General features: G+C 38.7%; 1 protein-coding gene across 1 annotated transcript in view; it reads left to right on the top strand.

The window, feature by feature from the left end:
- The window catches only part of LPAR1 (lysophosphatidic acid receptor 1), a 358,989-nt gene extending 342,941 nt beyond the window's left edge, over positions 1-16,048 (top strand). The window contains exon 15 of the mRNA XM_042912683.1: positions 13,617-16,048. Within this exon, the coding sequence (XP_042768617.1) occupies positions 13,617-13,918 (302 nt within the window). The 3' untranslated portion in view covers positions 13,919-16,048. The remainder of the gene's footprint in view (positions 1-13,616) is intronic.
- Positions 16,049-16,418: the final 370 nt, after the last annotated feature.

Here is a 16,418-nt window from a genome sequence, read left to right as displayed (position 1 = left end):
ACATGGAGCAGGGCCGATAGATAGAAGATTGTTAAGCTTAGAAATGTAACCATATTGCCCTTCAGAAAGACTGTCAAATGACTTTTTTGTCAACAGCATATGGATATGTCCATTTATTTATTACTCATCCCGTCGTTAGTAGGATTTTAAATCTTCCCCAAACTGCTGGCTATTCTTTTCAAGATAAGAATGTCATATTTAAGAGCTTTAGTTCTGAAGTCAGAAGGGCTTGCTACCATCGCATTCCTGGATCAAAAGACTCAGCCGCCGACCCACAGACAGTACCCACAGACCCTCAACCGTGGGCCTCCCCAGCACGAAGTCTGCACCACTAAGGTTACTGCTGCATGGTTTTGAGTGGGCCTGACTATGCTTCCTACCAAGAGATGGGAAGAAGAAACTAAAGATGGTCCGTGCTAGTCTTGGTCAGTCTCTTTCTTAGTCTCACTTTCTCCCCTCCCACCCATCTTTCTCCCCTTTCTCCTTTATTGAAGTATAATTAGCAGTAACAAACTGTACATATTTAAAGCATACAGTTTACATATAATTGACAATTTTTGGTGTAGCATTCTAAAAGTGCTCTGTACAGGGGCACCTGGGTGGCTCAGTCAGTTGAGTGTCTGACTCATGCCCCAGGTCATGATCACACGCTTTGTGGGTTTGAGTCCTGCATCCGGCTCTGTGCTGACAGCTCAGAGCCTGGAGCCTGCTTCGGATTCTGTGTCTCCCTCTCTATCTGCCCCTCCCCCGCTCATGCTCTGTCTCTCTGTCAAAAATAAAACATTAAAAAATTTATTTAAAAGTGCTCTGTACGTACATGAGCATGTATATGTGGGGGTGGGTATGCACCTATGTATACATGCATAGTGTGGACCTGTTAACTTTCTCTTCACCAACATGATTGTTAACAAAACTTGGTAAAACGTAACAATTAAATGCCAATAGTCACTTTTCTCCTATCCAGAGCAAAACTGCCTAAAAGCAATGTCTATCCTTGCAGTATCCAACTTCTCCTGTTCACCCTTGAATCTACTCCAGTCATGCTTCCATTCTCAAGACCCACTGAACTCTCATCGGTGAACTCCTCGGCACTAACTCCTTTGTTTTAGTTGTTTGCAGGCTTCCTGACTTGTCCCTCTGCCTCTCTCTGTCTCCAACATCTCTTCTATTAGCAAATTAGATAAGCTTTACTATCAACACATATCTGTGATCACCTCCCCTTGTTGAAAGCCATCATTATCTCTTTTCTGGACTTCTGCATGTGCCTCTGACTGCTCTCCTTGCTTCCACACTTGCTCTCCCAGTCCCCAAATGCTGTCCCCCTCTACAAGAGATTTAAGTCATTTTGTTGTCTTTCAATCCCTTCTAGAACCTAAGACCAAAGAGAGAAGAGATTTTTTTTCCTTTTTGATTCGCTGTGGTATCCTCAGTACCTAGAATAGTACCTAACACATAGTACATAGTACACATATATATTTAGACGGATAAAAAAGGAAGTTAGTAGACTATAGCCTTAAAGCCAAGTAATTCAGCTCCTGACAGTTACCAAGAATCGATTTATTTTTGCTCCCCAAACCGTTTATGTTGTATAATTAATTAAATATTACAGTATTGATATTTAAAAATGAGAACAAGAATATGTTTCTGGGAAAACTAAGGTGGATATTTTGTTAATACTTAAAGCAAGTTGCAAAAAGAAATTGCTTTAGATGTGCTGATGAGAACAACTAAGTTTGAAGAAAACCATAAAAAATCTGCAAGATTTTTGTACTCAAACTGCTTTACCAGAATTTTAAAGTTCTGACTCCACTCTGAAGGAGCCAATTTGGAAGTAACATGTGATACTTTATTGGTGTGGCTTTGCGTGGAAGATGACGCCGAGCTCCAATTAGCAGACCCAATTCAAATATAAAGTCTTGGCTCTGTATTAAAGGATTGGCAACTTAATACAAATTGGTATTTTAAGTTCAAATAAAACATTTAAGTATCATTTTTATAATTTCATGTTCTAAACATTTTTTAAATTTATTGATAGCTTCAATTGGGGCTTATTATAGACATCTGTGTGTTTGCCCATGCCTTTTTTGGTTGCTGTAGTTAAAGCATAGTAGCATATTGTACATATTTTTCTAGATCTTTTTTGCAGTGTATCTTGGCGATCATTTGGTATCTGTCAGGATAGAATATCTGAAGAAATGTAAGAAGTTGAATAGGATTCCACTTTATGAATACAATGTAATTTATTTTGCTTTTCTACCAGTGACCATTCTCTACCTAGACTATTTACTTCTCTATTCTCTACCTAGACTCTTTCTTACTTTTAAAAATAAACAATACTGAGAAACAAGTGTTGGCAGAGATGTGAAGAAAAAGAAACTCCTGTGCACTGTTGGTAGAAATGCAAACTGGCATAGCCAATGTGGAAAGTTGTATGGAGGCTCCTCAAAAAAAGTAAAAATACAACTATCATATAATCCAGTAATTCCACTACTGGGTATTTACCCAAAGAGTAGGAAAACACTAATTTGAAAAGATATATGCACCCGTATGGTTATTGCAGCATTATTTACAATAGCCAAATTATGGAAGCAGCCCAAGTGACCATCAGTTGATGAATGGATAAAGAAAATGTTGTGTGTGTGTATATACAATGGAATATTATTCAGCCATAAAAGAGAATGAGGGGCGCCTGGGTGGCTCAGTCGGTTAAGCGTCCGACTTCGGCTCAGGTCATGATCTTGCGGTCCGTCAGTTGGAGCCCCGCATCAGGCTCTGTCCTGACAGCTCAGAGCCTGGAGCCTGCTTCAGATTCTGTGTCTCCCTCTCTCTCTGCCCCTTCCCCACTCACACTCTGTCTCTGTCTCTCTCTCAAAAATAAGTAAACATTAAAAAAAGAATGAAATCTTGTCATTTGTAACAACACAGATGGGATCTAGAGAGTATAATGCTAAGTGAAATAAGTCTGTCAGAGAAAGACAAATACCATATGATTTCAGTCACATGTAGAAGTTAAGAAATAAAACAAAGGAACAAAGGAAACAACAAAGACAAACCAAGAAACAGAGTCTTAACTCTAGAAAACAAACTGATCGTTACCAGAAAGGAGGTGGGTGGGGGGTTGGGTGAAATATGTGCTGGGGCTTAAGCATATACTCACCATGATGAACACTCAGTAATATATAGAATTACTGAATTACTATATTGTACACCTAATCACTTCTTGGCCTTCGGCTAAGATCAAGTGTACTCTATTGTACGCCTGAAACTAATAATATGACACTGTATGTTAACCATGCTGGAATTGAAATAAAATAATGCAAAGAATTCCTTGCACATGTGCAATTGTGTGTAACTGTATTTATAGGATAAATTCCTAGAAGTGATATTGTTGCAGTTTATTTTGAAGGCTGTACAACTGATAGACTTTTGTTCAGGATTTATGTCTGAATTTGCTTTGTAATTTTTAATCTTAGGTTTGAGCAACCAATATTTTACTCTGAACTTGTAGTTACATAATTGAGATTCATATAGAAAAATTTGTTTATGATTTTCAATCTGGAATTCTTTAGCCTAAATACTCACTTCCCAATGGAATGATTGCTTGTATACTTTTTTTTTTTTTAACTTAAAAGGTTTTGATAATGAGAGATATCTTAGGCACACAGCTATCATATTCTAGCAGAACAGTCTGTACATCCCTCCTATTCTGCCAAGAATCTGTGCTTTGTAAATATCAATCCAAGACATTTAGCAACCGTAGGAGGCATAGCCGATATTGAAAAGAATGATTTATATTTACCATTTCTGCTATTCCTCTTTTCATGTCATTTGGATATATACATGCGTAGGCATGTTTTAAAAAAAAACTAATAATTTTTAGGTTGGAAGAATATTTCACAGAATTTTCTGAATTTGCTTTTGGGTTAAATTTTTCCCCATTTTGTTAATAGAAAATGAATTAGAAATGAAATTTTCTTTACATTTCTTTGTCCTTGAAGTTGGTCTCTTGATTAGTACATATCTTGCTGATCCGTGCAAGTAGTTCATGAACTGTAAAGAATAAAATCCATAGGATTCTGTCATCAGCTACATTCTGTGAATATTTTCAACCAGATTTTAGTACTCATTTTTGAGACTTAATGTCATTTGGGGAGAATCTTAATTCATAGCTGAAAAACTAAATATGTTGCAAAGCCAGTGATAAATTCCTTGTTTGTGTTGCAAAACTAATTATAAATTCCTTGTTTATGTTGAACTTTTGCTAGGGAAAGATTCTGGGGGGTGGATTTTATTTATCTTTTTAAAGGAATAAATATTATTCAAATCACCTTGGTAACAGCTGGACCACAGTCATGCAATATGTTTAGTATCACTTTCTGAGTTAGTTGACGTTGGTCTGGAGTTGACAACACTGATTTTCAGTGAGATAGAAGATTTATCATTGTTAAAATAAGAGGTGAAATTTACTTTTTAAGAAAATTGCAATCACTAGGTTTAGAAGGCAAAACAGATTTCACCATTCTGAGAATGGCGAATTATTTTCTATGTGAAGAATATGTTAAGTGGCAGCCTTTTTGGTTGGGTCTCAGAGTCTACTACATGTGAAAGAAAATAAATCTCATTGTTTTTTTAAAGACGCTACAATGTGATGACTGTCCTCAATGTATGTATGAATATCCGTGCACATACAGATATGTGTTATGTATACACTCGTACAGTGTGTGTGTGCATATATAAAAATTGTATTTATTTTTATAAGTGTAGAAACTGTCATTTGAAAACAGTAAGGACTTGCAAGAAAATCTTTTGGTAGGCATTGGGAGGAGCACTGTTTTATGGTTATTGGTGGGTGGTAATGCTCTGGTGAGCCAGTCTTCCCCTCAGCTATTTCACACCAAGACAGAGCTGGGTAGAAATCACACAACCTGTTTAGGGAGGAAGGGGTGAGATGGTGACCCATTTTAACATAGTTTAATATGTAATGGTTTTGTCGAACGTAAAGTCAAGCATTTCCTGTTTCATATGCTCATAGAGTCCTTAGCGGTCATATATTTCTCTAGGAGAATGTTAGCTACAGCTGAAAGTATGGCCGAGGATGTGTAAGGACATACAACTTAGTGCGTCTTTGTTTGGTAGCTGTCTCTTGATTTTTTTCGAATTTGGAGCTGAAACATGGCCATGCTGTTTCTGTATTATTTGAGCATTATTGCAACTTCGTTTTCACCATTCATAGATAAGAACTTTCAGAGGAGTCTACTTCTCTCTATGTGATCGTCTAATGGAACTTTTCGCCCACCCATTAGATGGCATCACTGGATATTGTAAGTATAGGAAAATGCTGGCTTTGATGGCAATTCATTTCCCAGGGGGTCCCCTATTCTGGAAAGTCTCCTGCATAATGAACACACATACCCTGAAGCATGGTGTCCCTGCAGTGGATTTGTTAGTATTATAGCATCTAACATTGAAACAGAAGTACTCTAGGAAACACAAAACAGCCTCAAATAAATTACAGTTAATATTCTCACAGATTCAAGAGGATGTTGTATTGAACAAATTAGGATACATTACTACATAAAACACCAATTGGATAACAAAATAATGTTCCTAGAGATAAAAAATCTACTTCCCTACCCTTCCCCATCACTAATAAACATTCAACATTAATTTCATATGCAATCAGAAAAAAGGCACACATTTAGAATTCAAAGCAACATTTCAAAAGTGCAAAATCATATACTAAAGTATCTCTAGACTGCAGGACTCTAATTTTTAAAATTTCCCATTTATACTTGTATGCATTTTCCAAACTTTCTATAAGAATAAAGATAATTCAAGGACTTAGCTTTATACCATTATTTAGACATCAGTTACTGAAAGAAAAACAGCTGATATGCTAGGAAGAAAAATTAGATTAATGAGAATTATCCTTATCCTCTCATAAATTATGAGTCTTCCTTGAGTTAAGTAAGCTATTATAAATTATGGGGACATCAATATATGAAAACAGTACACCAATTTGAGTGCCTATAAAAAAGGCAGGTATGACACTTGAAAAAGGCTTGTGAATATTCACATTTAATATTATGCCTGGACACTGATTATGGTGATAAGTGATTAGAAGTATACTTTATATTCTAAAAAAAGGTAAGACAGTATATGCCAAAGGGTAGGATATATTCTTTCGATACTCCCTGATAACTAGGGCATGGGTATGAGACCTAATCATGGCCAAATTCCCCTGCATGGAACTTTGGATCCTGAGGGATTAACACAAAGGTGTGTTGGGTCAATAAGTGATTTTTTCTAGGTAGCTATTGCAGAATCCAGGATCTGATGAAGCAGCATCATCCTATTGAACCATTCCTGTAGCAGGAACTTGGGTAATGCCATGTCTCCCTTCATTACTGACCCAACATGGTTTTCCAGAACTCAGGAGATTCTGTAGATAATCTGATACCCATCCAGATTGTTAGCAATAGATTTATTTATGCTCCAGTAACAAATGCAGATATGGTGAGACTTTTGCATATACGATCCACCTCATGCCCTCTGAGTGCCTTGTAGCACCCATTCAAAGGGTGCTATCCTTGTTTTGGATATGTCTATTGGGCAGTTACCTGTGACTGATACGTGACAGATATATTGAATGCCCGCTGTATGCCAGCTACTGTTCTAGATGCTGGAGATACAGACATGAAAGAGACCACATTTACTTCTTTCACAAAGCTTACATTCTCATTGAAGGAAGATAGAAAATAAACATGTTAAACCAGTGAGATAGTTTTGGGTATAGTCATGAGATATGAAGACGATAAAACGGGAGAGTGTAGTGAGGAGAGTGTGCAACATTAGGTAGGATAACCAAGGATGGCTTTTGAGGAAGTGATATTTAATTGTGAGTAAGCAGATGGGAAGGTCTACAGAAGGAGTATTCCTAGGTAATAGGACTATAAATGCAAAGGTCCTGAGACAGAAATGACCTTGGCGCACGTGATTAGAATCTAGTGAATGAGTGATGAGCGGAAAGAGATGAGGTTGAAGAGATTGACAGGCCAGTCATATGGGGCAAATCCCAGTAAGGATTTCAAGTAGAAAGCCTTTGTAGGATTTTAAGCAGGAAAGTGATGTAATATGAATTGATTTATGCGTATGAAAGATCATTCTGGCTATTCTGTGCAAGCTTTAGGGAAGAAGCATGGAGGAAGAGGAATTGGTTAGGATCCTGTTGCAATAGGCAGATAAAAGGTATTGCTTACTTGGCTAGGGCTGTGGCCATGGAGAAGTGGTTTCTACCGGCTGTTCTCAAGCACAGATGTTCTATGAGAGATGACGCTGGCATGCTAGCCGCTTCGGCATGTGCCTTCCAATGTACAGTTGCAGATGAGATTTAGAGTCTGTTGTAGGGTATGGAGCAGGGGTGTGTGTGATACTCAGTGTTTAACGTGAAGGAGAGTATAACATGCCAGAAGCAGAGCAGTGTTGGCATTCTCCTTTGTGTGGGAAAGCCAACATTGTGTTGCTAAAAGACAGGATTAGCTAAAACTTTCATCCAGGAATATTCAAAAGAGAACTGAATGAGTATTCTGTTCTGCTTTGAGATCCTATGTTTTTTTGTTTATTTTTAAGATTTTATTTTTATGTAACCTCTACACCGAGCGTGGGGCTCAAACTCACAACCCCGAGATCAAGAATCGCACCCTTCACCGACTGAGCCAGCCAGGCACCCCGAGATGTGTATGTTGTTAATGTCCTTCTTTAAAGGATAAACGTTGGGGCGCGTGGGCGATTCAGTCTGTTAAGTGCCCGACTTCGGCTCAGGTCATGATCTCGCGGTTCATGAGTTCGAGCCCCACGTCGGGCTCGGTGCTGACAGCTCAGAGCCCGGAGCCTGCTTCGGATTCTGTGTCTCCCTCTCACTCTGCCCCTCCTCCACTTGTGCTCTGTTTCTCTCTTTCAAAAATAAATATTTAAAAATTTTAAAGGATAAATGTTGCCCTCAGGGGTGAAGGAAACGTTAGAGTCCATCGCACAATGAATGAGATCATGCAACTATAAACGTACGAAGCGTTTACTATGACCATGAAGAAGTGGAATTGCCTTGATTTTATCTTTTCAGTGTTCTAGGAAATGGATTTTATAAATAATCTAGGTTGCTCTTTTAGAGAAAAACTTTAATTTCAAAAAGCCATTTACGTCTTCATTGCAGTGATCCCTCAACTGCTAGACCTAGGCATAAGCCTTTCACCTGTGTTATCTAACACAGCCTCTTTTAAGATATGTAATTTCGAAGGGTTTCCTCGCTGGCTGAGTCATTTCTGTGCACCTTAGTAGCAGAAATCATAATATAGCTACAAAAATTGGACTGAATTCTGGGATACCAAGCTGCTCCTTCTCTGAAGAAATTCCAATTTAGTGGCTGTGGAGGTAGTGTATGTTTTTGAACACCTATATGCCCCCTCAGCCTCTACCACAGGCCTCTGAGATTGGACTATCTCGTAGATCCTTTGAGAAACAAGAAATGCAGGGCCAAAGGAGAGGTTGACTTGAACACAGCACTGGTGTGGAATTGCGTCACCTTGACTTGTCTTGGATCTGTGGGTTGTCTGGGTGTGTATTTTTGTTTTTGTTTTCTTTTGCCTGTTTTGTTGTTCTGTTTGTTTGTTTGTTTGTTTGGTAAAAACACAAATTTGCCAGCCAGACTGGAAATGTTTTCTGGTTTTTCTTCATCAAAGGGCGCTCTCCCTAGCGGTCTTCTCTGTCAAGGACTTTCTCTCTTTAACTTTGGTTAAAGCTTGGTTATGTTCCATATGTAAGCAGAGTTCAACTGATTAGGGAAAAGTCACTCTAGAAAAAAGACTCTAATCGTGAGACCAGATGGTAAGCATTATTCCGCTGATGGGGTTGTGTAGATTTGAGGGAAGGTGTGGTAATACGATCTCATTCTGCAGCTGTGACCTGTTGTTCCAAAACAGCCTCCTTCCTCCCTGCTTTTTACGTCTACATTCCAGCACCTCTCCTTCCATCTTTGTGGGCATCGGGGCCTCACAGATTGATTTGACAGATGCGTAAGACAGGAATGAAGCTTGCTCTAAGAAGAGCAACTTCCACTATTCATTCTAACCCATGGATATTTTTTGAATATCTGTCTCCCCCTGTTACGTGTAACATGGCAGGTTGTGCAGAATGTAGTCACTCTTGTTCAGCACGCTGAGAGACAGTTGCCCAGGACTCAAATTGCCATGAGCCTATCCTGTCTTTAGGGCGTCTGCAGCTGAAGTCTTGCAGGTCCCTCAAAATTAAGATCAGTAAACTCGAGGGCATTATCTCTGTTTGCCTCCTCTCCCCTCAGAAAACACCAACCAACCCTTTCTCCTGTGTTTCCTCCTTCAATGAAAGGTAGCAACTTTCTTCCTTCACCACCCCCTCCAACCCCCACCGTGGAAAATCTAGAGGCACATCTAGACTCTTTCCATCTTCCCCATTTCATGCAGTCCGTTTCCTAATATTGCCAATATTGCCACTGCTCTAATTCAGGCTTTCTGTAGTTCTCTGGAATTTGGAAACATCTGATGTTTTTGTCTTTATTTTTATCCATTATTTTCTTCCTTCCACTGTATTAGAGCATTCCATGTTCAGTGAGACACAGACCAGTGAGGCCAATGACATTAGAATCTCACAGAGGGAAGTGTAAGTGAAAATCAATCTTTCTTACAAGCTCTGTGGGTTTATTGTAATATGTGGCAAGGCCTGAGAACCAGTGCTGTGCTGGAGAAATTTCAAATGTCTTAGCCAGGTATGCAAGGCCTTCATGACCTTGGCCATCTTATCTTCTGCCGCTTCTGCTTCTGACTTTAAAATCAATAACCATAAACTACTTATGATTCCTTTTTATTTCCCTACTGTTGCATACCATTCCTTGTGGGAATACATCCATCAGAAATGTCCTGGAAATATACAAACTACATAAAGCACTGTCCCTATCAAGTACTACATCCAGTAGCGTGCCATCTTGGTATAGGTGTTGAGCTGACCCATGAGAACCTCCAAAATAATGTGGGGCTCCTGTGCTTCCCTGTGTTCCCTCTCTTTTCCTTCTTCTTATCTTCCTTGGACTCAACAGCAAGTCCTTGGAATCTCTTATAATCAGGGTGGTATCATCTCAGAGCTTCCTGAAATGCCAAGTCTTCTCCAGTCCAAAACGTGCTTCCACATTGTGCCCTTGCAGGAAATCTGCTCTGGTTCTGTGCTACACCGGCCTTCACTTATTACGCCACTGACATTGGCAATAGGTAGTATAGTCCAGTAGATGTACAGGGTAGAGAGAGCTTTTACATGTTGTATCTCAGCGTGATCCTCAGCACTCCCTATGGAGTAGGCAAGGAGCTGTTACTTTTCCACTTTACTGATGTGGAGATGAGGTTCTTTTTACTCTTATTAACCTGCTCTCGGCATGTACTCGAGTCTCTGCAGATTAGGTGTCGATAGGGTCCATAATGCACATCTCAAGTCCCATCCCCCAATTGAATTATGGTTGGCTACTTATTACTAAAGGGGCCTGGGTGTAGTTTTTGTTTTTAAAAGCTTGAGGGTAGGGGCACCTGGGTGGCTCAGTCAGTTAAGCGTCCGACTTCAGCTCAGGTCATGATCTCACAGCTTGTGAGTTCGAGCCCCATGTTGGGCTCTGTGCTGACAGCTCAGAGCCTGGAGCCTGCTTTGGATTCTATGTGTCTCTCTCTCTCTCTCTCTCTCTCTCTCTCTCTCTCTCTCTGCCCCTCCCCTGCTTGTGTTCGTTTTCTCTCTCAAAAATAAACATTAAAAAAATTTTTCATTAAAGAAGCTTGCGGGTAAATTCATAGTTGGAGCAAACTTGATTTCATAATATTCACTCACTATTGTTTATCTTTTAAAGATTTTATTTTTAAGTAATCTCTACACTCAACGTGGGGCTCAAACTCATAACCCTGAGATCAAGAGTAGCATGTTCTACTGACCGAGCCAGGCAGGCGCCCCACTCACTATTGTTTAGAAGCCTCATCACCTTGGAATGTTCCAGGCCCCCATTTTCCACTTCTGTGGCCCATCTTCACTTTTGGTCAGTGTGGTCCTTGGCACCTCTGTGAAAGAGGAGGGAAGGGAGAAGAAGGGAAAATGGTATGATTGGTTTTAGATGTTGATTTTTGAGGCCTGTACTATGAGTCCCTCGAATTACTTAAGTCTTAAAGAACCAAACACAGAGTATTGGGACTGTGTGATTGGGCCTGTGATCCTAGTACTGAAAACAGTTCCTTTCGGTGAAGAAGGGAGAGGACTCCAAGTTCCTCAATGAAGCATCCACATATATTAGCTCCTGTGTCAGGATGGTGTTTCCCACTTCCTGTCTCTAATCTTGCAAGTCTCCTTGCCTTTTTTTTTTTTTTTTTTTCCTTCAGTCTAAAAGTAAGGCCTATGGGCTAGTTTCTGAGACTATGGCTTTTATTAAAAAGATCTTGCTCTTTTTGAATTTTAAAAGTTGGAAGAAATTATAAGCGACAAATGACTATAGTTGAATTCTGTCACTTAAAGTCCTGTGGGAATAAGAATGTTCCCTTCTTCTGCCCAGGAGGAGAAAAAGATCATTTTATTTAAAATAAATCTGTTGAGCTGCATGTTGCTGGTATCTAATCAAGCTCTGAATTTGAGTTCAATTAGAGCTTTGATAAAAGAAAGGGAAAGGAAACTTGCAAGAATGCTCTCCCATTCATGAAGGGCCTGCGTGTTTTTAGTTTCCAAGTAAATGGAATAATGGGACCATGCATTTTCCATCCAAGCATTTTCCACCCTGAGAATAATTCCCTTCCTGGCTTCTCAATGAATAATGCATTATTTCTGAAACCCAAGAGGCAATTCCTTTGATTTCCCTTTATGTTTAGCTTTCTGAGTGATTTTCAAGCAAGGAAATTCAAGGACTTGGAATGAATGCTTTATTAACATTTTTACTTGAAGTTCAAATAGCTCCTTGGCTATTATCTCCTGATATTTGAAATATTTTTTTTTTCTCTCTAAGGAGAATCTAAGGTATTGTATTTATTAGAAAATGAAGCACCTTGGACAGTCTTCAAAGTGAATAGCAGTTGAAAACCAATACACATTTGCGTTTTAGAACAAAGAGCTTTATGGGGGTACTTTTCTTCTTTATTTTCATTTCCCTGCTGAATAGGCTCAAAAAAGAAACCTCACATTCAAAACAGGGCTGTTTGGATACTAAATCTCATGTGTTTATGTTTTACAAAACTCAATCCTTGAGGCTAGTACAAATCCACAACCCCAGTCCAAGCCACTTAGGCCAGTGCCATTTAAATCTGAAGATTCTTCAGTGGTCATCCTGTTCCCTGTCTGTTCCCCGCGTGGTCTGATTGCACATACGGGGTGAGCGATGATGGGACGGGGTGGTGCCCACCGGTTCTGTTAGCCCACGTCCTCTTGGCCAAGGATCCCCTGCAGATCCTGGAGTGCCACGGTGGTAGATTTTAGTACTATTTCACAACCTCTACTTTCCCTGGGAGTCAAATGAGTGATTTCAGGAACAAAATCAACTGGAATTAAGAATTTCCATTCTTTTTACGCTTAGAGTAAAAGCCCAAACAATTCAGAATAGTTGGGGAAGAAATGAAAGTTGATCTAAATTAGTAAAACACCTAAACTATAAAATTTGGTTTAAAATATTTAATTTTCTTAAGTTCAGGAAGCAGGAATATAACATAGCATTTTCCTAGTTCCTTCACCTATATGATGGAATAATGGTTTCTCTCCCAAATGGCTATTAAAGTGCTGATAAAATTAGTATTTGTAAGGCCTGTAGAAAAGCACCTTTTAAGTGATTGTTGAATAGAAAATAAACATCCATCTTCCTGTTGGAAATTTCTATTTCCAAATAGGCCCGTGATACTGAGCAGATCATAACAGTATTATTGTTGATACTGATAAAATATACTTAATGATTATTTTCTCAACACCCATTTACTCCTTACAATAAACCTGATGAGGTAAATGTAATCATTTGTATTTTTCACATTAGAAAACTGAGGTAAGAAAGTAATTGCCTAAATTCACTCAGTTTTCTAAATAGCAAAGCAAGGATTTGAGTTCATTCAGCCTGAATTCAGAAATTATGCCTTAATCAAACATTAAAGGACATTTGTCACAGGTTTCCCTTCTGCTCCAAAACAACGTCGTACTGCTAAAAACCCTATCTTTGTAAGAGTTGAGGGGTGTATCCCCAAGTGTCTCAATTTCTTAGCAAACTGTATGTTTTGCTCAAAGTAGTCATCATCTTTCTCTCATAAATACTCAATTTCAGTAGGGTTTGAATCAATGAGATTTTATTAAATTATTTTCTCACTAAATTTTTTTTTATTTTTACAGAAAATGAACATTTCATTTCAGATGATGATCTGGTGGCTTCGAATCTTAGTATTTTTATGTTGAACCAATATCAAATTCACATGACGGTTGCTTGCTTCATAATTATATATATATATATATATATATATATATATATATATATATACACACACACACACGTATATATATTTTGTTCTTCCATTGTAAAATCCTCTTGATCCCTGTCCTTGTAGGTGCCTTTATCATCTGCTGGACTCCTGGATTGGTCTTGTTACTTCTTGATGTGTGCTGTCCACAGTGTGATGTCCTGGCCTATGAGAAATTTTTCCTTCTGCTTGCTGAGTTCAACTCCGCCATGAACCCCATCATCTACTCCTACCGTGACAAGGAGATGAGCGCCACCTTCAGACAGATCCTCTGCTGCCAGCGCAGTGACAACACCAGTGGCCCCACAGAAGGCTCGGACCGCTCGGCTTCCTCCCTCAACCACACCATCTTGGCCGGAGTTCACAGCAATGACCACTCTGTGGTTTAGAAAGGAAACTAAGATGAGCAGCCAGCCATCATCGATTGAGGGATGAACGGCCTCCCCCTACCCAAATGCCAGGGCAAGGTGGGGTGTGAGAGAGAGAGGAAAAATAAACTCACGTACTTAAACACTAACCAATGGCAGTATTTGTTCCTAGACCCCCACAAGACTTGAGATACGTGGAAAATTAGCTTACGTGACAACCCTCATCCTGATCCCCGTTCCTTTTGACAGTAGAAAGTGGAGATCATGCCATGGAATCCATAATAGACTCCAGGGTGTCCATTTAGACTACACTAACTAGACTTCAAAAGATTTTGTGTGGTTTGGTGCAAGTCAGAATAAATTCTGACTAATTGAATCCACAACTTCATCTACACACAGGCTTCCCTCTTTTTATTTCCAAAGGATACATTTCATTTCATAAACATGTTTATGCCTATCAGCATGCTTGTGATGGATAAGACTGTAGGCTGTTGTTAAACTATTGTAACTCCATTTTTTTCCTTATGTAGGAAAATTGTGAATTAGAATTTTTTAGAGAGCATGCATGTAATGTATGTATGCAGTATGCCTTACTTAAAAAGATAAAAGGGTATTGATTTTAAATCTTCTAGGAAATAGAAGAACCTAGATGTCAAAGCCAGTATTTAGGTTGTGAAACAATGTTCTAATCATAATATTACCTTCTTGTCAAAGTGTTATAACACATCTAAAACAGGGAATGTAAGTTTATTACCAAAAGAATACGTAGTCTAAAAGAAGTCATAGAAGATGAAGCACATATTTATAATACCCAAGTGCATTCTAATTATCAGTACATCAGAAGAATTTTTAATAGCCTGTGTTTTTCTGTATTATAAAATAATACATAGTCATTGTAGAAAACTTGAAAAATGCAGAACTGTGTAAAACAGAAAAAATGATTACTGGTAATATCGTGACCCAGAAGTAACCACCGTTAACCACCGTAACCACAGCTTTTCCCCCGTGTATGCCTCTACGTATATCACATGCCTTTTTATATAATTGGGATCATACGTAAACGATTTTATAACCGTTTTTTTTTTTCCACTGCAGAGTTGCCACATTTTCCTATGGCGTTAAAAATTTTACAAAAACATAATTTTAGTGGCTATATAATATTCCATGTAATGGATGCAATTCCGTTTATTTAACCATTCCCACATTGTTGACTACTTAGGTCATTTCTGATTTATGCTATTATAAATAATGTTGCAAAATTTTGTGTACATAAAACTTTGTCCATATAATTGATGATTTACTTAGGACATATTCCCATGAAGGATTTTTTTTTTAAATGTGAAATGTCTTTTTATGCTCTTACCTTTTATAAAAAGGGATTTCCTGCTTTGCACCACATGGGTGGCAATTGTGAGGAAAGCCAGTGAAGTTACCTTTTTACAAAGGAAATGCAGTGGTCACTTTAGTTGAGAGTGACTTTTTCTCTATAACAAGATGGACTAGAAGCAGTCAATTGTCACAAATAACCAGGACCCCCTAATTAACATGTCTAGCAATCCCAAATTTTGTTTGAGGAACCGATTTCCAGCTCTTGGTCGCCACGGCTGTAATGTAGAAGTGAAGACAATGCGAATAAATCAAACATGCCAAGAGAATAAAGGATCTTCGTATTAAGTAGCTTGGGACCCTCGTGTAGCAAATGGGTTGAGTGTGTCAGTATGTGACTGGATACTGTGTATTCTCTGGGAATCACCTCTAATAGATTCCCACCATAATGGGTGATACCTGTTTAATGAATTGTCCAGATGAACTAAAATTGCACCAGTTTGTTATAAGTAACCAGTAAAGTCACAGTCATGAAGCAGGTATGGGAAAGTTGGGAGTACGTTTAAGAGAAAGATGTCCAGAAGAATCATTGTCTAGGAAGGAAGAGGTCAGCATTTGAGCAGAGGGCAGACTTGTAAGGTGCCCACGGTGGAAAGAACATGGGGAACCAGTTAGCAGAAACATGTTTGCACATACTTTATCCAAAGTACAGAGCATTTTATGTTGGAAGTGAAAGAAATGAACTTGGACTTTCATGTGCATATATTCTGGACTATTTGAATTAAAAACATACTAATTGGATCTTAATAAATTCATTTTCAATCAGTGTTTGGCAATGTGTGGTTCTGGTCCGTGTTGTTTCTGTTGCTCAGGAATCTTCCAGCTTGCATCGCAAGGTGCCTTCCTTCTGTGGACAACTTCATGTCCCCGTCACCAGGCCTTCTGACCTCTTGGGGGGAAGCAACCATATGCTTCCCCAACTCAGAACTGCTTTTTTTCTGTCAGTAATAAGTCTTACTCTTAACATGAGTTTCTTTTGGAAAAAGTGAGTTTATAAAAACATTATGATGACTTTATGAAAAACTTGGAGTTTATAAAATCACAGTGATCTTCATGCTTATCAATTTTAATAACTAACAAAAGTCATAGTTATCTTCCAATGATATGCTAATTATATTCTTTTTGTTGTGTTGCT

Source organism: Panthera leo, chromosome D4, assembly GCF_018350215.1.
Source record: "Panthera leo isolate Ple1 chromosome D4, P.leo_Ple1_pat1.1, whole genome shotgun sequence".
In the NCBI taxonomy this organism is placed as follows: Eukaryota; Metazoa; Chordata; class Mammalia; order Carnivora; family Felidae; genus Panthera; species Panthera leo.
This window is presented reverse-complemented; position numbering and strand designations above follow the sequence as displayed.